Source organism: Melozone crissalis, unplaced genomic scaffold (genome assembly GCF_028551555.1).
Source record: "Melozone crissalis strain CALT ecotype California unplaced genomic scaffold, PUWL_Pcris_2 ptg000042l_1, whole genome shotgun sequence".
Lineage (NCBI taxonomy): Eukaryota > Metazoa > Chordata > Aves > Passeriformes > Passerellidae > Melozone > Melozone crissalis.
This window is the reverse complement of record NW_026535820.1, coordinates 10,011,754-10,035,986: the sequence shown is the minus strand read 5'-3', so window position 1 is coordinate 10,035,986 and position 24,233 is coordinate 10,011,754. Positions and strand designations below refer to the sequence as shown.

General features: G+C 37.2%; 1 protein-coding gene across 1 annotated transcript in view; it reads right to left on the bottom strand.

The window, feature by feature from the left end:
* Nucleotides 1-754: 754 nt before the first annotated feature.
* Nucleotides 755-24,233, bottom strand: part of ATP6V1H (ATPase H+ transporting V1 subunit H) — a 47,673-nt gene continuing 24,194 nt past the window's right edge. Inside the window, exons 9-14 of the mRNA XM_054285146.1 lie at nucleotides 23,807-23,999; nucleotides 20,580-20,758; nucleotides 19,686-19,811; nucleotides 17,429-17,530; nucleotides 12,951-13,064; nucleotides 755-1,744 (exon numbers count right to left, since the gene is read on the bottom strand). Of these exons, the coding sequence (XP_054141121.1) occupies nucleotides 1,684-1,744; nucleotides 12,951-13,064; nucleotides 17,429-17,530; nucleotides 19,686-19,811; nucleotides 20,580-20,758; nucleotides 23,807-23,999 (775 nt within the window). The 3' untranslated portion in view covers nucleotides 755-1,683. The remainder of the gene's footprint in view (nucleotides 1,745-12,950; nucleotides 13,065-17,428; nucleotides 17,531-19,685; nucleotides 19,812-20,579; nucleotides 20,759-23,806; nucleotides 24,000-24,233) is intronic.

The following is a 24,233-nucleotide window of genomic DNA, read 5'->3' as shown; positions in this document are numbered from 1 at the left end:
ATGGTGCAGTAGCCTGAACGCTTGCCACGTAGCCAAGACACACAGGATGTACAGCGTGATGCACATCATGCAAGATGTGCATCCTGAGACCCAGCTTGATTGGAGAAGAACCCCATTCATGGGCTGACACCACCATGCAATGTAAATTGAAGTGTGAAATGCAGGGAGGACTCAGAGATTAATTCCAAGAGCATTTAACTGATCCAAGGTAAGAATGGCAGTGTAGGCGCACCCCTGTTCTCCCAGCTGCTTCCCACACCACCTGTATCCCCCAGCACTGTGGGAATATGCAAAGCTAAGATCTACTCACATAAACTGACTTTAGTTGGAGTGAGGGTTAATTCTTTCTAGTCTTGTGATACTGACTACAATATCAAGGCCTTTGCCTTCTATATGCAAAAGTAAGCAACAGTCATTAAGCTACACAATCCAATTTTAATTAAGCAGACAAGAAATCATCAACCTGTAGTCCTCTAACTCTCTTCTCTCTCCATTGCAACAGTGGTCAATTTTAATTACATATGATGAAAATCCAGGCTGGATAAGGAAGAGTTTTTCCAATTAGTCTTTTCACTTGATGACAAAGTACTTTGAGCTTCCTCAGAGACTTGCACCTTAAATGACTACTGACAAGATTATGTTCACTTTTTTTTTTAATTCTAATAATGAATCACAAGAATATTAACTGCTTGGTATTGCAAGTGCCTGGAGCAGGCTTCTATCTATGCAACAAAACTCTTCTCATATGCCAAGCCAAGATCAGCTTAAATTTATTGATTACATATTTTATACTGAACACAAAACACAGAAAATATTGATAGCCAAATTATCTGGCTTAATATAAAAGAAATACAATGGATTTTGGAATGAAACCAGAACCCTAACATTTACAAGTATTTTCAATAACCAAAAACTCCATGAAATTACAATTTCAGCAGCTAGTAGTGCACATTAAAAAAAAAAACACACACCCTCAACTTGATCTCTGATCTACAGCCTTAACCACTGGTGTTATACAGCTGGACTTATAATCTTGAGGGTGTGTTTTCACTGATGGAGGAGTGATTGTTTTCTTTTCCTCTTCTCATTTCCAGATTTTTTAATGTAGTTTCTAACAAAAAAACTACCCCACCCTCCCAAAAAAGCCCTACCCATACCTTTGCTTTTATATACAATTTCAACACTATTTTGAGACTTGGTATATGTTTTAGTATTGATAATCAATATTTCTCAGGCTATTGCACTTTCTATGAAACACTAAGTCAAAGCCTTACTAATTTGTCTGAGACATAAGGGGACAACTTACTTTTCTTGGGAAGTGACAACACTGATAAGCCATTAAAAGAAATGAACAATTTTTCTAGGCTAATTATAATATCCCTTATGGAACGGATATCCTTTAATAATGGTCTTTATTATGAGAATAAATACATAAAACAAATGCAATATATTAGCCACATTTCTTCATATACATTCAGAATAGAACAAGAAGCTAATAGGCATAATCAGCAGACCTAGTTAAACAAACAAATTTTTAGTAAGCCAACAACACTAGAGGAAAGTTGGAATGTTTATGCACCCGTAGAAGACAAAGAGCATGTGATTTCAGAATTTCCTTTGTATTCATTTAAAGAGAAACACACTGTAGTTGTAAGCACAAACTGCATGCACTGATGGAGGTGCTTAGCTCCGTGCAGTGGCCGTCTGAGGTTGTTCTGACTGCAACTGCTTCCCAAGGTATTCCCTGAAATACAACAAAAAATTAGATTGAGAAATGTTCTGAAGAGTGGGGACTGCACCAGTGGTGGGAATTACGAAGTGTATAAAGAAGAAAGAGCTTTAAGTTCAGAATTAATCCCTCAAATAATGTCAACTGCAGAAACAATGAGCGCACCAAGCATCCATCGTCTGCCCTATGAAAATAAAGCACAAAGCAAACATAACAAAGCTGTCTAGAAAAGGAAAAAGCCTAATGGGAACATTTAGAAGCCCTGACAACTGACACAGAACACCCATGAAGCAGATAAATTTTGCTTGTTAAATACATATTATAGAAGCTTTGGCAAAACATCTGAAAATATCCCTTTCCACTAACCCAGCTGCAGGAGCACATTAACACAAAGGACATACTGGCAATACAACAGGCAAGCAAATAGACACTGACTCAAAAACTACATATTCAAGTCGAGAAAAATAAAAGATAATCAATCCAGGCCCTCTGTATACCAACATCTTCTTTGAAGTGTTTTCCTCACCTGCACTTTGAAGTGCATTAAGCCACTTACTTTATATCTCTCCTCTCACAATGGAACATCTCCCAGATTACTGGCACTTGCCCTGAGCAACAGTGTCTAAATTCCATGGAAAAATACTGCACAGTTCTTATGAATGTTACAGTCCTTCACTTTCTCTTGTGAAAGCAGATCAATGCTTCACAAAAAAGAACCACAAAAAAGCTGAAAGCGGTCCTCAATAATAGTACCTGGTTTGCTGCTTGTCACAGAAAACACAATAATTGTACCACTGTATCAAGTGAAAGAGAGGCTTCAGGACTCGTGAAATGTAGGCGTTCTTTTTCTACTGCTGATCATACACTTAGTACTGTGCTTTCTCACTACACAGATATTTCAACCTACACAGGTTAAGCACTAGAAGCATCTCAGAGGGATGGTGTTCAGAAAGAAGTCTCAAAAAAACCCTATATAACTCAAGAGTATGTGCTGTTGCTTTATTAAAAAAAATAAATTTCAAAGATCAGGGTTTTTGCACATTTCAAAAACCAGTTTTCAGCTTAGTATCCTGTTGAACAGTTATCCCTTATGCATTGCAATTGCATAATGAAGTACAGCACTCCAACTGCACCACCCAACACCACTTTTCTTAGTTTTAACATTAAGCATCCAGAAAAGCAAAAGTTCCTGTAAAACATTAACTTCAAACACATCTAGCAAAGAAAATAATACATAATTTGTATGCAGAGCCATATGTTATGGTTTAGCACCTGCATTTACAGCTCCATCAGGTGTTGCTGTAAAATCACAGTATTTTAATGTTTGGGCTCCACTTAATAGATACAACTCCTGCTTGTAACAGACAGGTTATCACCCTTAAAGTAGAGGCTCCTGCTGGCAAAGAAAGAAATTAGTTGCTCTCTTGTGGTTTTGCAGAACCAGCAAAACAAAATTTAACCGTCATCCAAAAACACAGACAGCAACTATGGAAGAGCTTCCACACTTACCAAACCTCTTTCTGCTCCCCCTATGTTTTTGGTTGCCTTTTTTTTCCATTTGTTTCATGCCTATATGCATGTACTGATTCTTGCATTTCTTCTCTGACATCCAGCCTTGAAACCAATAGACACTTGCTGCATACATGGCTCTGCTCATCATATTACAAGCCCACAATAATATTTACTCTTAAAGCACAGATGAACCATATTGAATGTGAATATTTAATAATCAGCAGACAGCTACAACTATTGCAAAGCTTACACTGCTTCAGATGCATGGCCAAGGTTTTCTAAAAACCCCACTAGAGTGCAGTGCAGTCAGCAAAAATCTCCAAGGCAGCAGAGCAGTAGCACATTTTGTAGGTACTTAGTGCCTTCACACACACATTCAACTTCTACAGTAAGTAGAACAGTATCTTCCCTACAAAACTTTTTAGGTGTAAGGTTTAAGTCCAGGGTCAAGGAAAAGCTCTCATCCCATTTCCCCATACAGAATGAGTACTTGCAGTTACATCTCTACATTGTCATGCTGCAAACCCAAGTGAAAATCCCATAGTGTTCCTACCCCATCACTTCTTTAGCCACCACATAGGGCCACTGAAATGCAAAACCCTTGCATTACAAGCTGTTAGAAGGATTACTTAACCGAACAGAAAATTATCACTTCCATTTGAGGGTCACAGGTTAACCCAGGACAAGTTATTATTGCATGGTCTAGATTAGATGAACATGGAATCATAGAATGGTTTGGGTTGGAAGGGACCTTAAAGATCATCTGATTCCAAACCCTCTGCCATGGGCAGGGGCACCTTCCACCACACCAGGTTGCTGAGAGCCCCCCTCCAACCTGGCCTTGAATACTCCACAGGATGGGGCATCCACAGCTTCTCTGGGGAACCTCTTACAGTGTCTCACCACCCTCACAGGAAATAATTCTTTCTGATATCTAATCTCACTCAGCCCTGTCCTATTTCACAGCCATCATCCCTTGGCCTTGTGAGAAGCCCCTCTCCAGCCTTCCTGCAGGCCTCCTTTAGGTACTGTACAGGTGCTCTAACATCTCCCCAGAGATGTCTCTTGTCCAGGCTTAACAACCCCAACTCTGATCTCCTCAAAGCACAGGTATTCCATGCCTCTAAATCATCCTCATAGGTCTCCTCTGGACTTGCTCCAAAATGTTAAGTAGGACCCTGTTCTCCCTCTGCTAAAACACATATTAAAATAATAAGAAGATTCAAATATATTTTATAAATACTGGTATTTCATCCTATTAGGAGGTTCAGAAGAACTATAAGCTCCAAATTTCACTCCTAAGTTGGACGTAAGTGTCCATCCCCATGCTATTACAAATTAAGGGTCTAAGACTTTATCCCGCACTGATACCAAGTTAAATCTTAAGAGAAAAACTGGGATTTTAAAATTACTATTTACCTCACAAAATTAAAGCCACCTGTAAGAATGCAAGCATTCAATACATTGCACTATAAGAGCAGGTATGACCAAAGGATGGATCTTGTCATAAGATAACAAATCAGTTAATAAAATAGTCAAAATAGCATCTGAGATTTGTGATGCAGGCTACAATGGAAAGTAATGAGGTAGGTATTAGGCTTACATTTTTTAATTGCAAGCTAAAAGTCAAGAATTGGACCACTACAAGATATTTTAAACCATTTTCCTCACATTGTAACAGAAAGGCCTTTATAAAAAGGTCAGTTTTAGCCATCTTCTTATTTCCTTCAAAATAAAACTGTCCTTATTAAAAGCAGATGAAGCTAGTGCAAACAAGTTTGCATTTGCACATAACAGCATTCAAACATGAAACAACTGATTCACTATAAATTTAAAAGAACAAAAAATATTACCTCTGCACTGCAGAAAAGCTTCAAACGTGCAAGCATAGTGCTCAGGACTACTACCTTTTGAGACTAGCTATAAAATCTTCCATTTCTCAATTAAAGCTCAGACCAACAAGACTTGAAACACCACACACTTTCACTTCCCTGGTCACCCAAAAGTCTGACAGTGAAGCATAAGTAATTTCCATTTGCAAATTTATCTTTTCATTCTTACTAGAGCAACCAAGTGAGATTCCTTCCACAGTAGAAATTCCCCCTTTTTGAGTGCTTTTTCCAAGAAGAAAAAGAAGCTTACAGGTGAATACAAGAATTCATTTTATCTCAAGTTCTTATTCTAATTTGTTTCTTCCTTTCTTTTAATTTAATCAGTTTTTGTTTCTCATGAGAGCCACGGGCACCTTGAAGCAGAGATATACTTAAATGTCATAATTGAAACAAATGCTTAAAGTTTATTTATGAAAAGGCACACAGAACTGATCCAACATGTAAATTCAGTGAATATGGAATAAGGAGATTGCAAACTAGAACAAGACACCACCTACAAATTTTATACTAAATATACCATATACTAAAAGATAATTTTCAAGAACAAACAATCTATGATAGAAGGGTATGACAAGACACACAACAGATCCTAGGGGCCGTGTGTTAAAAGAAACAAGCCTTTTAACAAGTTTAAACACTTTCAGTGTTATACTCCAAATTCCAGTGCAGTCAGATTTACCTGTCCTTTAAAGGACACTGAAAATTAATGGGCAAAGGAAGAAAAGGAGATGAAGCACAGAATAAAGGAAGGATTAAATTTTCATATTTTCTCTTTTCTTACATTTAACTCTTGCATCCTGTTTATTAAAGAAGTTATCAAAAATATTTGATAGTCTCAAATATCTGCAATCTCTAGCTTAGTTTAGCAAACTGAGGTTCCCAAGAGACAGAATGTCTTTCTTTGACAAAAACCAAAATAAAAATATTGATTTTATTTTTCTCTACCTAAACATAAACCTAGAGTCCCATACTTTTGAAAATAAAATTGAAAAGTTTGTTCTAAAGAAATCCTTCAAAAAGTCTGCCACTTGACTCAATACACTCGAAAGACAGTGCCAACATATACTGTTTACAGACAAATCATAAAAATATGACAAATAGTTAAACAAACAAGTTCACAGGACAGGCAGCAGATAGAATAGTTTGAACAAATTGATCTGTTTTGCCAGCCCTATGTTGCATTTCTGCTAGAGGTCTAATAACCTGGAGAGAAGTTATTAGACTAGAAAGAAATGGACCAATTTTACTAATTTATTGTAATAAATTTTTTTACAAGTATTTGAATTACAAGTAGGTATTTGAATTACACAATTGATGTACTCCCAATTCTAAGCAAGCTGAACTAACCCATGAAAACATTGTCTTGTAAGTGTTACACTGCACAGATTAACTATCCCTGGAACCTCTGAGCAGTACCCATGAAGTGGCAACACCACCACAAGGTTGCAACCATCTGTCTAGTCTCCACCTAATCCAGTGTGAGAGAGAGCTGGAACACCCACCCTGTAACCCACTCCAGCTGTGTAGGCCTGTTTCTCACAAGGCAGTCAGGGTGTTCTGGTGAGACAATACTTTTTGTTCATTTAACTTCCAAGTGAATTGCAGTGAATTGCTTCCTACAAACAAGCTCCCTTGAACATGGTTACTGCAGTGTCACATTAACACTGGTGGTGGCTGGGGAAAGGCAAGTGGAGCTCCACAGGGGCCACCACAGGTGCATTTGCTTCCCCACAGAGCCACAGTCACAGAAGCCAGGAAATAAAATAAAGAAGCCAGGCTCAAATCAAACCTGAAGTGATGTTAATATTTGGCTCCTGATATGTAATATTAACCTGTCTTACTGCTGGATCCAAAGTTATAATGCTGCACGTTTTTATATATCTTTTCTATATACAGTATAGAAGAAAAAAAATACATATATACACATTACATGCTCCTCAGTATCATCTTCTTCACAAAAGTAAACAGGAAGAGAACAATTATAAAAGTAGTAAAGAAACAAACAGAGACATCTTCCTAGAGAGCTGGGCTGGGAAGACTGCCAAAGTTGGAGTGCTACCACTGGAGAACTGCTGTTGTGTTGTCTTTTGTCATTTGTTTACTGAACACAATTTTCTTCTTTGACTCAGTGGATTTATGCAATATGAAATTGTCCAATTTAAAAATGGTATTAAAGAATATAAAATATGTGTTTATTATACCAATGCCTACTATGAGTGGTTTTGAACCTAAGTTATCACAAACCAATAACAAAAACAAACAAAAAAAAAAAACCTACACATCATAATCAAAGCCACTTTGACATTTCCACCCAGTATCTCCTTGACCTATTAATGTGGCTGTGGATCTCAAGAGAGAAAAGATACTGCAAACATCTCTGCAATTCTCAATACTTAGTTTAACAGATTCCACTTCATACAAACAAATAGAACAAAAGCCAACTGTTGAGATAAACAAAATCTAGGACATTGTTTCTGTTTAATTATTCACAGTAAAGAGATGCTCAACATTCTGATGTGCACATAAAAACTAAACAGCTTGAATGGTTGTACAGAAGGATTATGAACATTACATGAAAGGGGCTTTGTGTTTCCAAATGGAGCCCTTTCTTCAGCTGAATGCAGTAATATTAATAGACAATCTACAGATTATCATGATTACTGAAAATATTACTCATAGCATGGTTTAAAGCCCTCCTTACAATGTCAAATGCAGCATTAATGTAAGTCTTCAAACTGAGACACTACAAGAACCTTCTTTCCTCTCAGCAGTTTCCCTGGTTTTCTCCAATCTTAGTTATTCTAGACTTCCAGTTCACAACTTCACATAGAAGCTATAAAGAGACAGCAGATCAATGAGCTCTTATAACAAAGCTATGACTTAAGCATTTGATTTTAAAAGAAAATAAACTGTGAAATCCAATTCAATGTGTGTCTTTCTATTAGGGAGAAAAAGCACCAGCCATTTTTCACTTATAAGATAAGCTATGAACTAACACACAGAGCCATTCCATGAATTTAAAAGACCCACTTGACTTAAACTTGCAACATGGTTTGAAAAGTTTTATATTTAAACATAAGGTTTAGTTATCACAAAGAATTTTTTTGCTTACAGCACTTAAGAGGTTTTTATGTAAGAATGACCAACATCAATAGTGTTTTACTGAATTTTCCTATCAGGAAATCAAATTTTTAAAGAACACTAATCAGAAGTAAATTACCAAAAAGTTGCTACTTTGGTGACATGTTCTTCAGCATAATGCATGAAAATAAGCAATTTCTTTGAAAAAAGAAAATGCAAACTGAGCAGAACATCTGATATCTTCCATGCTAACATGAGCTCTAGAAATATTAAAAAGTGTTTCTGCAAAGAGTAGGGATCTTATGACAGAAAACATGAGCACAGTGTGAATCCCAGAGAGCATATGCCCAATAAAAAAACCACAGCCTCTACACCTACATGGGATGAAGTTTTACAAGAATACACATTTATGTGCAAATAAAAAGATGGAACACTCCACTAGATATCAAGTGTGCCTGTAATTAACTGGATTTTTGCTTGTCTCATTCTAGCTAGGAACTGTTCTCTTAAAAAAGATTATTTTTTATCAGAGACACTATCTTCTCAAACTTTTCATTTAGGTACCTTCTGTTAACTACTGAAAAGGAATTGTAGCGATAATGAAGGCTAAGAACCAGGAGAAAGAAATATAATGGAAGTCATTATCCTGTAAGTACTGTTTCTTAGATTTAAGCCTACTACTCTATTAAGCATTCCACACTTCAGTGTTAGGATAGAGGAAAAAATAAGGAGTGAGGGTGGCTGCAAACTTTGTGGCTGCCAGGTAGAAACCCCTACACCCTGCAATTCTCACTCCCAAATGCAGGCATTGTACAGAAGCTATCTGTAGAGTAACAGTCTCTAAATACAGCATATTGCAAATCTTAGGCAGTTTCAGATTTTTTACTGTCTCCCTGCAGAATTCCTCATTTTAAAAGATGGTGAGCAAGTAATTTTCTCTGGGCTGTGCATTTAGAAAACCATGTATGAACCTGCTGCATATTCAAAGCTTGCCCAATTTGTTGCTTCATTCAGTATGCCCTTTATGAATTCTACTTCCATCCCATACTTGATCATGCTCAAGTGACACATCCTAACTCCCACTGTTAAGCACCTGCCAACATACTCATACTCCTCGTGTCAATATCAAGGAGGAGGTCAGGAGCCCCACGCCCAGGCTGGTGATTGTCTGAGAGGAGCCTGTGCTGGAGCAGGGTCCTGACAAGGATCTGCAGATCCATGGAGAGAGAAGCCCATACTGGAGCAGGTTTCCTGGCAGGACTTGTGACCCTGTGGAGTGACACATGCTGGAGCAGCCTGTTCTTGAAGGACTGCACCCCGCAGAAGAGTGACCCACGCTGCAGTAGTTTGGGGAGGGCTCTTGCCATGGGATGGATTCATGTTGGAGAAGTTCATGGAGAACTATCTCCCATGGCAAGGACCCCATTATGGAGCAGGGAAAGTATTCCTCTCTCTAACCAGTGGGAGAAAACAATGTGCAACAAACTGGCCATTACCCCCAGGAAGGGAGAGCCCTAGGAGCGGAGGCAGAGCTTGGAAGGAGGGAGGGGTGGAGAGAAGGTGCTTTTAAGGTCATATTTACTTCTCAGTATCTTGCTCTGTTTTTTTGTTAGTAATAAATTCAATTCATTATCCCTAATTTGAGCCTGTTTTGCCTGTGACAGTATTTGGGGAGTGATATCTCCCAGTCCTTATCTCAGCTCAGAAATCCTTTGTTGTATTCTCTCTCCCCTGTCCAGCCATGGAGGAGAGCAATAACAGCAGCTTTGGTGGGTGCATGCACCCAGGGTCAACCCACTACACAGGTTCCTAATATCAGCATGGGGTGCCATGACTAACACAATTCAAGTCAGATTGAAACTCAGGATTAATTCCCATGTACAAGCAGTAAGTGATGATAAAGATAATTTTGCTCCTCGCTTCATCAAGTGCATGATCATTTAACATGCAAATGTAACTGGAATATTTCACTTGAACTTCTCTCATCTGAAAAGCTGACAGCAGTTACTGCTTTTGCCAATGTAGCTTCACCATTTAAGAGAATGCCTGACAGTCTGATTTCCCCCCATTAATCCCTGACTTAAAAACCCCTAAGGGAAAGCCAGTTGAGCAGCCTGTAATGAACTACTCAAATTACTTAGGAGTTAATTGTCTCTAAGTTAAGCTAACAGTCAAATGATACAGCTGTGTTTTAGGCAGAATGCTACTTCAGCTGCCCCATGGCATTCCCTCAATTCAAGTACCACAAGTTTTCCTTTGTTAGCTCCAGGCACAGCACTTGCATCAAGCCTTATTGTGGCAGAGCAAAGCTTTTATTTTCTAACCTTTCTCTCACTTAACCTTGAGGAAAAGCCTGACTAACTCTGTCACACATGTCACAGACAGATACGCCAAATTGTTCTGTACCAGTTAAACTCAAGGAAAAAAAATACAATTGCTTTGAGTGAAATAACTGTGATTCCAGAATAAGTGGAAGCAAGAGGAAAAATGTTTATTGTTTCCCCAGGTCTGAAGAACAAGGGAAACAAAACCTTGAAGTTGCTGAATAACATATCTTATGACAATGCAAAGCTTAGTAAGTAGGCACTTAAATCACAGTGTGTGGCAGTCAGGGGACTCAGCTTGTGTGGTGAGACGAGACAGCAATGAAACAGAAGAGCTCCCAACACTCATCAAAAGCCAGATATACACAAAAAAAAGATCTAGCTTCCCACACACAAACAGTGTGTCATTTCCTTCACTTAAGCTGTAAGTCCATGCCAGGGGGAACACTACTTTAGCAAATAAGAGCCAAGGACAGTATGTCCCAGAGGCTTGTTCCACTATGAATTAAACAAGAAAACATTCCCTAAAGAGATGACAATGTGAATCTGGAAGTGGCACTAACTTACACAGATTCTTTTTACTGACACCTCTGAAGATCTGAAACTAGGTACTTTTGCCATCTCCCCCTCAGTCTCAAGTCTAAAGGTTCACAAACTGTGAAATGTTCATACTATTAAAAAATCAAAACAAATCTAGAAGACCAGATGTGATGTTTCTACAAGTAGTAGTCTCTCACTGAAAGTGAGAAAAAGCCAGGCTTGGCATTCAGGAAAATTTTTCCTACCAGTGAGGTTTGAGCTGGAGAAAGACCAAAGGTCTTCCTACCAGATTTTCAAGACATCAGAACACATGAAATAAAGCCCATCCCTACTGCAGAAGGCAGTATCAGTAACTAAACTTTCTATGCTGTAATTTCTATTTAGAAGCAGCTGGTTTGTAATACTGTGAATGTTTCAAATGTATCAGAACAGCAGTGAGAAAAGAAATGTATTAAACTGAGAAGCAGCGTAGAGCATGATATACAATAATGACCAAAAATTAGATTGAACATGATCATATGTTTAGACTCCATCTCCACACTCAAAATTTTCATGTGATTTATCAAAGTACACATTACAGGTGAAGAGTATTAGCTGGAATTTTCATAGTAGGGTATTTAAACACATGTTTCTCTTTTATAGAAGGTTCCCACAGCATCCAAGAGAGGGAGTAGAATAAAATGAATATAACATGCATGAGAGTTAAAACCTTAAAACCTATATTCTTCAGAAGGAAGGGGAGAAAATTAGCTTTGTTTGACTTATGATACACTGCAGAGAGAGACAATGGGAGCTTTTTGTCAACTTAGCCAGCCTGTCACAGCAAGGAGGTGACTTAACCTGTCAAGGTGCTTAACAGTCCATGGTCCCCTACCACTTTCACACTGCTAGCATCATCCCTACTCAGCCTTTCAAAAAGTTCAAATTCTGTAATAGGTGAGAAAATTGACAGATGTTGTAGATATGTCCAAGCACTAAGCTTTTCAGAAGTAAAAGGTTGTTTAAATCCAAAATTAAATTAGTCTTTTGTATCTCAACACTTATGTTCCAATATACTCAGATGGATTGCTGTATTTTATCTAGCTTTAAGGCAATGCCAGACTGAAAATATGAGCTCTGGTGCACTCATAATTAATAACCAGATTAAAAGCGCCTCATTAGTATTTTTAACTCTCCATGCTTTATGCTTAGCATACCTAATTAGTTTGGCAACTTACATAAAGTTGCTTCATGAACACTGTTTTTCAGAGCTTCAGCCCCTCAATGCTTTCCTACAAAGGTCCTGTGTGCTGTTGACAAGGCAGCCTCACCCACCAGCAAGCTCTGTGGCAGAACTTGAGAGCTATTAGAGAACACTCAATTAGCCCATAAACTTCTACTACTCCACACACAGCTCAAATAATTCTAGAATCATTACAAAATATCCTGAAAAGAACCACAAGAACCATTGAGTCCAGTTCCTGGCCCTGCACAGGGCCAGCCCAAGAGTGAACGCACGTGTGTGAGAGCATTGTCCAAACACTCTAAACTCTGGTGCTGTGACCACTTCCCTTGGGAGCCTGTTCCAGTGCCCAATCACCCTCTGGATGAACAACCTTTTCCTAATACCCAACCTAGGCTAAAATACATTGTTCAAGTGAATTACTTGTGTGACAGTCAACCATGTAAGGAAGCTATTCAAATCAACTATCTCCAAAACACACAGAAAAACTAAGTTTTTACCATAAGCATCATAGTAATCTGCTGTTTTAAAACTGCTGTATTACCACATAAAAATGTTATTTCTCCCCTAAAAGAAATCTACTGTTTTGAATCCTGTCTCCACAACAAAGATTTCTCATGGTTATTAGTATGTAAACAATCTTCACATACCAGTTGTGAACCATCAGCTTCTGCACAGCCAGCAGTGCATTGTAACGAACTTGCTGGTCTTCGTGATGCATGTGGTTCATGACCAGCTGCTTACCACCAAGCTGTTCAATCACTCTGAAAAACAGGAGAGGAGCAAGTTTTTTTCACATTACTTTCAATTCTGGGTAGCTATCCTATCCAACCACTTCTCATCCAAGGCATTAAGAGGTTAAGTTTGAATTATATAATATTTATTTCATTAAAATTATTTATTTGCCAAGATACACATCCCTCCTGATGTGTTACAAATACATATTATCTTTTGTAATAAGATAATATTCTATATATATCTTTTTAAAAAAGGATTTTTTTAAGAATTCACAACAGAGAGTGTTTATACTGGACTCCTGTTTGCTACTTTGAAATAAATAATCAAGAAAAGAACCCTTTTCAGAAAGGGTCACTTACTTTACACAGCTCTGGAAAAGGGTTTGCAGAGTACAGCATTATCAATTATTAGGTAGGAGAGGTAGTGCCCTCCACGCCATAAATGGATGGCAACCAGGTCACTCAATTTTTTGCAAGAATAAAACCTCAATGTCTTCTGGCACTAATACAGAAGAATGGTTGTAATCACACCAAGACCTATTAAATCACCCACCTTGTACAGATAGTGCTTTTTGAGATTCAAACTGTACTAGAGCCACAGCTATTCCTGCACAAGTTGCAGAACTGGCTGTTAAGGTTCCATTCCCAGAAAAAAGGATCAGCTGCATCTTTCACTACACACTTCACCACCACAGTCAGCCTTTTAACAGTTATACCAAATCCCCTATGAAATACTGGTGAAACCTTGTATTGCATGCCATGAATATATTATTTCTTAATAAAACTGGTGGAAGGCAACACACTTAAAACCTGAAAAAAGTATCACCATTCAGATGACTTCACATGCAGCATTTCAGTCTGTCATAACAGTAAGCTTGGAGAGAATTTGCAAAGAATATATAAGCTGATTTACTCACTAATTTTCATATGGTTTTTTACAGCAGTTCTCTCACTTAGCAGTTAAACATGCTGTCCTGTGAAGACACCATCATTTGCTTTAGAGGCTTAACCTGATGTTGTCCTGCCATTTAAAGCTTGCATTAGCTATCTGCATGTTGTACTGCTCTTTTCATGGCCAGATTAATGCATTGCTGCTGCACTACAAAATTCATTTTTGCAAACTACAGAGCAGATATAAAGACATAGCATGGAGATGAAAAAGAGAATTTTCAATTTCATTTTCTAACTCAGTCAAACCTATCCTTAAGACCACAGGGAATATTATTTCCCAATAACATTCAAACATTTGTTCCATAAAGCAGGAATGGATTCAGACAAGTGCAATTTTTTCAAGCTGGAAAATCCTTGCCAAGAATTCAAGAAGTTATTAGTAATGTAACAGATTCAAAAAAACCTTTCTGCCTGCCTTATGCAGCCTCACCTTTATAATACGTTAAATATAAAACCACTGCACACAAAGGCAAGAGTATGAAACATAAACAATAATTTTTTCTTTATTAAAGGACTGACTTAAGCCACTGGATGTTCAGGAAGTCAAAGGATGTGAAAAAGGCATTAAACTCAAAAGCTTCCTTATGATAGAGGTATGCAAGAACCAAAATGAAAGGTTAAAAGCCTATAATCACAAATGGTAATAGGCTTTTTCAGATGACAGTACATCACTGAAATTATGGCTGAGAACATGAGGAGTTGAAGAACAGCATTATCATTGTTGCATAATGCTGCTTACAGGTACAGATCACTTCCCAGCCATGGGTTTAACCCAAAGGTCTAAACAGTAAAGAAGGTTCACAGTCAATCATGTTCCTTCAAGTTCCAAACATGTCCAAAACACTACATTTAGTTTCCCCTCTCCTCAACTGCTGCTTATTTTACAGAAGTAATAGAGACCAGTGGAACAGCTATATGTGCACATCTTCTGCAGTGACTGCTCCCCATAACATCACTGCACTAAGCCAAAAGTGTCATTTCAAAAGTGTCTCTGGATGCTGAAGATTCAGGTTTTAACATGACCCATTTAGAGGGAGAAAGAAGACATAGCAGATAAAGAAAAATGAATGCAATTTAGACTGTTATAGTAGAAAACAAATATAAAATCCACACGACTTATCTTAAAGCCCAGGTGAAAAAGGGAATGCAAGTTTTTTTTCTGAATCCTGAGCTAAGGAAGAGAATGGCTCTAGGTGTCCATCTCTTATACATGTAAAACACAAAGCCCATGTTCATAACATTCAAGAAATTCTAAGTGTTGATCGTACATAAAAATAACCTGTAGGCCACATGGAAGCTGTGCTGGCAATCTGGATATTTTTAGTGTCAGGAAGCAACAGTGCTAAACTTTATTTCTGCTGTTACACTCTCAGAAAATGCATCTTTGTGAGCCTCACGAGAAGCCCACGGGGCTACTGTCTCAACAATTTCATCCAAAAAGTGTAATTTTAAAAGCAACTTAAAATTATTTAAGCATTGGAGAACAGCCATGAAAAAACACAGTATCTTGTTAACAAACATTTCTTTTGTCAAACAAAGGGAAAGAATAGCCAGAACTGTAGCTCTAGGTCTCCACTGTACCCAGCAGGTGAAGTCAAGGAATTTTAGTATCCAATTTATCTCTGCAATGTTCAAAGGCTAAAGGATGATCCAGATAAGAGTTAACAATAAACACTCAACAGAAACAAAAGTATTTAGGACACCTGAATTCTTCTACTCTTCTAAACCAAGGAACTGTATCTATTCTTGGAGAGAGTCACGCAATGAGAGAGTAAAATACCAATCGCATGTGGGAGCAGTACACAGCTATGTACCAAAAAAACATAGGGAATGGATTATTATGCTGGAATGGACACATAATCCATAGGTATTTTAAGCTTTTAGTTAGTTCCAAAATTGCTGAAGTCATATTTGGTAAGAATACACTGGAGTACAAATTAAATTCTTTAAAAGTTTGTTCAACAGAACAGAAAGTTAAATAAGCCAAGTCTGTAGACAGAAAGCAGCCAAAGTATTAGAATTTGAGATAAGAATGTGGGCTAGAACAGTATCTAGGACACTTTTTATTTGCTGATGACCACTTCTTTTGAAGGCTGGCACATTGCTGAATAGGCTTAACAGCCTGGGAGCTAAGTGGAGCTGCAGTCCTAACAGCTATACATTTTCCCAACCACAGACAGAAGGATACAGGTCCTGTTTATCCACTCTGATTTCATAGCTTTGGTCCAGCAACCACATGGCCATACTAGCCCACACATTCAAATAAATGCACGCTAACTGTTCATCCATAAATATGAATAAAATAATTTCACACAAAGAGCAGGTCAAAGCAAGAACAGCTGACCAAAGGGATATTCTATACAATGTGGCAACATGCTCAGCACATAAAACTGGGATGAGGAGGAGGAGGAAGAGGGGAACCATTCAAAGTGATGGTGTTTGTCTTTCCAAGTACCCATTATTCATGATGAAGACCTCCTTTCCCTGGGAGGGCTGAACATCTGCCTGCTCATGGGAAGCAGTGTATTAATTCCCTATTTTGCTTTACCTATTAAATTGTCTTTATCTCAACCCACTATTTTTTTCACTCTTACTTTTGTTTCTCTTCCCCCATCCTACTGTAGAGAGACCAAGTGGTTATATGGACCCTGAACTGACATCAGTTAAATCCTGTGCAGAAACCAGGAAGAAACTGCTTCTTTGCTACAAAAATTAAGTCACGTGTGCCTCTGTGTAAGTGATGAGCCAGTTTCCTGCAAAAACCAAAGGCTTCTTTCTGCTTCAATGGTCTCTACCTTAGAGGTGCAATTGCTCAGTAAACATCTTTGCTCACAGGTTTTTAAAGCAGGAAAATATAGTAATGTTCATGTGTATTTCAACAGGAATTTGAGTTTATAATGAACATGAAAGCTTTCACAAAAATGAATATTTGTCTAGCTAAAACATGCTTAAATGGAAGAGGGAAAACTGAATCTGTGCATCACTGAAATTACACCAGCAATTATTTGTGGAAAAAAATTTCTCTGTAGTCTTAAGTCACAAAACAGTCTTTAGCTGGAATAGTCCATGTCTACCCCAAGTCCAGTAATTACAATCCAATTAGTCATAGAGAGGAAAAATTATATGTTGATTAATCTCTTGATAGTTCCTCCAATTTCTTCTGGTGCCTGGCTTCTGGTTTAGTCTAAACATTGTATTCGATACTTTAATCATTGGTTCCCTTTACAGTTAAGAGACATTGAAATCTGTTAAGTCAAAGATCCAGTTTGCAGTTTCTCATCTGATCTAGTTTGTGTTTCCTTATCTTCCCAATAAATAAAACTTAAGCATAACCTGCATCCATTTGTAGCATATTTTAATATCAACAAGCAGAAAATGCCACAGGCACAGTACACGCTCCAGCTACCTTCTAGGATAACAACATACTGGCATTTTCCTACCGTTTCCCACGGGGATAGTGGCGTACATATTCTCCCACGTCATGAGCAGCTACAGCCAGCACCTGTGGATCATCAGAAACCTCCAGAAGTTTTGTCAGGATCCTAGGAAAGAATGTGAAACAATGAAGTCCCACATTTTGGGTTGGTTCTTATTTTTCTGTTTTGGTTTTCTTATTTGTTGATGGGTTTTTAATCAGTGATAACTTAAAATAAAAAAGCCCATAAGCATAAAAATGTTTTACAAGTCACCCAAACAGTAAAGCTAGAACTTTTTCCAAACCATGCAGTTGTACTTAACAAAACTGGGAACCTGTCTTAATTAACAAAATTATTTTAAGTATTCACTAGAGTCAGTTTAGTGAGCTACATACACAAATACCTACAACCAAGGATTACAAAACCTCTCGTTTTTTTTTACTTTGGCTCCAAGACCAACAGTTTTGAATTCTAAATAGGCTTCATTAGAAAGCAGTTCTTTCCTAACTCAAAGACTGAGATGAGAGAGCTATGCTCCTTGCAAATTACACCAGTGCCACATTATTTTCATAGTATGCATAAAAACAGAGCTGTAAGAAGCATAAAACAGCTTCTGGACTCTTAACACTGTCTGAGTTTTTTAATTAAGAAGTTAAACCACCTTTAGTGAAAAACAGCTACAAGTAACACTGCTCTCTAGACAGTAATGAGAAGGGAGGAAAATAACACAGATTATGAAGGTTAGACACAGCTAAAAAGGTTAAACATAGAGATCACTGGAAAATTAGAGTATTCTATGCTTAGTGAGATGACAAATGTGTTCTAATCAGACAAAGTTAGAAACAAGCTGAAATCGGTAGGTTAAAAATTCAACTGGAATTTAAAAAAGGAACATGCTGGTAAAATTAAATTACCACAGCCACTGCCTGCCTCCCTAGAGGCCAGAAAGTGACAGGAAAACCACTCCTCAAATGAAAAGAACTCCTACTTTTGACAAGAAGAGGAAGCAGAAACTTGAACCATAAGACTAAGCAGAAGACACCAAAGAGCCATATAATGATGTTGAACAAAATATAAGCCCAACATCAAGGCAGGCAATAATGCAGAAGGTAAGAAAACAATTATGTTTAACAGTAGTGTGAGAGTATTAGATTTAGAAAACTAATAAGCAGGCAGATAAGGAAAAATAAAATTGTATGGCTCAATGCAAATAAGGATTGTTGGTCAAATGCCTTACAAGGCAAAAAATGAAGTTCTGAGGTGCAAGAATCTCCCCATTATGTTGTGGCAGAGGGTGTTTTTTGAGGATTGGTTTGTTTGGCTTGGTTGTTGAGTTTTTGGGGGATTTTTTGAGAGTTGGAGGTGTGTCAGGAACTACTGAAGATTACTGTCTTTGCAGCAAAAGTGCAAGAAAGTCCCAGAATCAGGAGAAATAAACACAGCAAAACATTGTAATCACTACAGGAAATACTAAGCCTTAACATCAACTTCATGCCATAGTTGTCAGCATCTAAAATTTTTAAGTCTATAATCCTACATGTTCAACAATATGCACTCAGGGAAGAATTCATCAGAATTTTTCTAAGGTATCAGGCCAGTTGAAATGCACATAAAGCTCAGGATCACCTTGTTCTTGCCATGTCTTCTAACATCTCACATGCTCCATTTGACCTCCTGATATCTGTTAGATCTGGCACTTATTAGCAAGCCCTGAACTGAAAGAACACCATGTGTTATCAGTTAATGACAACAGCCAGGCATCATTTCAGGACATAGTTTCATATGCCAGACAGCCAGTCCTCGACTGCAAATAAATATGGGTTCAGGTTCACTTCATATAACAATCTGTGTACTCCAAACACAGTCCCAACACAAAATACACACATTGCAACATAATGCACTGAGTCAAATTTCTCATGGAACAGTACCACAACTTTCAACTCCCAAATATCCAAGACAAAAGTTCATTACTCAGATCAACATCATCACACAACACAAATCTAAGATTAAGATACAGTAAAACATTTTTTTAATCAAATCAAACCTACATGCAAGTTAAACTAAAGATATTCCCTCTATCATAAATACACTTTCATCAGTAAAAGCAAATAAACAGTTCTGGTTTTGAACACAGCAAACCATACATTGTAAAATAAGCAAGATGTTATGACTTGCTTTCATTCTTGACTTTGTGTTAAAATGTAAAACCTTTATTAGAGTCTGGTTCATTTAAACACAGAAAATATTAAAGGATCACATTATTCAAGACTTGAAAACTTACTTGAGTAGTTCATAATTCTTCTCATTTAGTCTTACAGCATTCTCCCGCCAAAACTTCTCAGATTTGTGCACAGGACTCCACTCCAGTCTTCCTGATTTGAGCTCAGAGCTGTATTCATCAAAGGAGCTGCAACACAAAACCTAAATGAGATACTGGCCAAGCTTCTACAAACTCTCTGAACCATATGCCCAAGCCTGTCCCTGACAAAGCTGCAGCTCTAATTGCTATGACACATTTGGAAGTCAGTGTATGCAGAATATGAGAATTGTTCCCTGTCTCACCATTTGGTAAGTAAGAAAATGCATGAGAGGCAAGAAGAAAAATTTGTTTTCAAACACAACCTTCTACCTGCCCCAAAACACTATTCCCAGGAAATAAATTTTTAAAAAAATTTAAGACCCAGTCATGCAAATGCAACATTTGGAATTTAATTCTCTGTTTTGCTGGGTTTTTATGTTTCAACTTCCCCAATAAAGGATTTCAGTCTACCTTCCATCCACTTAAACCTTTGACACTACCTACGATATGCACTTCAATTTAGGCACAAGACCAAGAACTAGGTAAACACTAGCAAAAACTTGAGTTAATCTGGACAGTAGAAATTATTCTAATCAGGTAGACTTCAGTTTTGACTGGAAATCCTTTAAGATCACTTTCAAATTCTTTAACAATTTCTCAGTTACAAAGATCACATTTATAAGTGAAGACTTATTTTCTATTCAACCTCTAAATACTGACATACAATAGGAAACTAACAACCAGCACATCTCTGTATGCTCTTGCTAAATAGCATTTACATATCATAATTCTGTAGCTATTTTAGCCTTAAAAAGAAAAAGGTTCTACTAACATTCACATAACTGCTTTTTTTAAAGTGCACACTGCAAAGCATACCTAAGGTCCTGCACGCTCTCACCAAGCTTGTCCAGTAGAAATTTGATATCTTCACTGATGTCTTCATCATCATATTTCTGCTGATCCAAATTCTCTAGCTGCTTTAAAACCTTGCACTGAATCATGGCAAGAGCATATTCCTGGCGAGTTTCTCTCTCAGTAGATTTCTCTAACAAATTCTAGGGAAGTAAAGATGTATTTATTTTGTTTAAGAACAAACTACTTTGAAACAACGCAGTATTTTAAAGAAATACTCTTACTGGAACTTTTTTCATTACTAAGTGACAAAATTGACCACTTCCTGAAAGAATCTCTTTCTTCAATAATATTAAGTTTCACCTGTTTTGAATATTTTCCACATGAAACTGAGGTGACTACAAATACTATTCAAAGAAAAAGGGCAGGCTTTTATCTCAAATACCAGAACTTCCACCATAAACAGCCACTTTTATCTTGGATTACCATTTTAGCTTTCTGTGCAGCAATAGCATAAGGCAGAGAACCTTTAAAAAAATAACCTGAAGTCTTCTTTCCAAATCAAAGTTACCATCTGGATTAGATCAGCTCTTTTCAAGTCTGGGAATATTCCAACTAGACATTTTTATTTAAACAGAAGCTTGTTGGTAAGATTGGAAGTATAAGCACAGAATGCAGTAGTCAAGTTCCAATATCATTTAGTCATTACATTTCTACTCATTTTTATCAGCTTTCAATTATATTTTTCAATTGGAGCTGGCTACCTGCACTTTTCGATAAAGCTGAAAACATGAATTTCATATAAAAGACAAAGTCCTTAATAAACAGAACAGGTGTTCATAGAAATAGGATTTAACATCTGCCAGAAATAAGCAGTGAAACTATATAGAAGGAATTTGACTGCATCACTCTTGTGACAGAACTATTACACTTAAGGTTCTTTTATATCAGACATCCTATTAGTTACTGAAGCAGAACACTGCAAGTCAATTTTAAAACTTGAAAACTAAATATAAGTCATATCACTGCTTTTAATGGCCATATGTAATCAGCTTAATGTGCAAAAAAAAAAAAGCACCCCAGTTTCTACTTCAGTAAGTGAAATAAAAGGTAATTCACAGAAAGTAATGCTAATTAGAGTTAAAACTGCTAATGAGAGCAAATGAAAAAATGATGAACCTTAAATAAGACAATTCAACAGGTTCAAGGAGCAGGTGGAAAAAGGTTCCAAAGAACTCCTAGTTAAGATAATTGCAAGCAGATGTGGAAGCTATTCCAAATATTATTACCTATCTCATACCATAGTGAGATGCTCAAGCTTTTCATAGTGAATTTGAAAGGATATGTTAACAAAGTAAAAACACAAATATATGACTATATAGAATGGATCAGTAAACCATTCAGTAATAAAATCCAAAATCTTAAGGTATAAGACTAGCCCTAGGAAGGAAACAGATGTAAAAGGGGATAAAAGTATGAAAAATGAGGGGATAAAAAAAAAGGCAGAGAAAACAGTACATTCAAAGAGAGAGGAGTGCCCAATACTTGTTGCTTTATATTAAAAAATGTTACATTTGCAGTTATATACTTCAGGCACTTAACTTGATAAAATAGTGAAATATGTCAACTTAGGAGACGTAATAGAGAGGACATCCAAGCTGCCAAGACTCATGAAGCACTTTCCATAATGCATAGACAAATTAGGGAATCATCCAGCCTAGTCTTTTACTCAATTCCCCCCCCAGAAACTGTGGCATCTCATACAGGACAAGGGCTACTTTTCCTCTGCTACCTATATTAATTTTGTTTCAGAACTCACAGCTCTGATGTCTAATTTCTAATCTATTATGTTCCTGGCTGCCAGTTAACAACTCATCTTCACGCCAACACAAGTCCTTAATGTAGGAGAAAGGAAACAGCTAAGTTACACCCCCCCAAGCCTGTAACAGAAACAACTTATTCTTTCTTAGCCTTAATTTAAAAAAAAAACTTAGCTTCATTTTTGTCTCCTCTTGCAAAACACAGTAGATCTAAGAACTAGCAATTATTTCTCTTATTTTTTATGACCTCAGAATAGGAAGAAACTGGATATGAACTGCTGAGCTTCTCAGCTTTTTCTCTTCTAAATTTTTTTTCCAATTTGTCTTGCTATATGTCCCTGCTTAATCCCAACATTAATATCTTTAAGAACACTACAAGATCTAGAGATTAAGAAGAGTAAGAATATATAGTAAGAATAGCTCCTACTGAAGATTTCATACCACTGTTCTCCTTCAACAAGACAAACAGCAAATTCTTATGCTCTGCTTTATCCAGAAATATTTCAGTGGCAGATGTCTCCAGATAGAGAGACAGAGTAAGCACCTTCCCACAGCTTATCATTGCTAATCAGCAAATCAGTAATCAACAATTTCCCTCTCCCCATGCTTGCAACACTTACTATTGGAACATCCAGGAAAACAAACAACTTCCAAGACCTGCATTTCCTACTCAGGAATACCAAGTGCTTCTTGAAAGCAGCATTACAAAGTTGTTATAGCTTTCCTGTATTACTCACAAGACATTGGCAAGCATAAAAACTAGTAGCATCATGCACATAAAACTAGTAGCATCCATGAACCTAAAATGGTACTCTCATAGTAAAAACATCGAGCCTAGGAACTCAATTCTTCCTAATTATCTCATATGGGACCAGGAATTTTCAGGTAATGAAGACACAGTAATTCAACTAATCACTTTTACATGGGTATTCTCATCTGCCTTTACAGAGCCACCAAGAAGAGGTTTTTGGACTAGTAAATAAAAATAAGTTCTCAGTTGGACAAACATATGCATTCAAAATAATACTTTGTTAATTAAAGCTTCATAAGGTAAAATTTATCAGCTATTAGTAACTCCAGGGCTTTACAGTAGTACCAGTAGGAAAAAACCTTGAATTAAATAAGAGAAATCACTAGTGCCTGTGTTAACATTGTTTGTTTTTTATCAATCTTATTTAGAGAAGACATTGAATAGCAGATACCTATTACTAGTAATAGCCTGTATTACTAGTAATAGCCTGTATATTACCTGTGGCAAACACTCAAGGTAACAAAAGAAAAAGAGAAAAAAAAAAACCAAAAAAAATCAGAGAGTTAAGCTTTCAATGAGCTTACTGATATGGTCCAGCAGAAATAACTGTTCATCAGCAACATTTGAGACCTAGGACTCTGTGAGAGAAGCACAGCATGACTGCAGTAACAGGTACTCACCCGAAACGCAGCGAGGATGATCCTGGTTACTTTCTCTTTGACAGATTCCTGAAGAATATCCGACAGCACGGGGACAATATTGTACCGACGAAGATATTCACACATTTGAGGGCTAAATGCCAGCAGCCACACACAGAAAATCATCTGATACTGCAGCTGAAAACCGCATTTGTTGCTCAAGACACCCATGATGCTAAAAAATTGACATAGTACACATTTAATTTTTAAATAGTGACTACATAGGTTGCATTGCTCCAATCTGACATGGTAAAAGAAATGGTAACACAAACTTATTGGAAAGAGCTGCTGAGGATGAGCATACAACACACACTTCACAGTAACCTGCATCACTATTTATCATTGTATAAGCAGCTTGTTCAAAAAGCCATCTTTTAAAGAGATGCTTTTTTTACATTAGCCTTAAAGC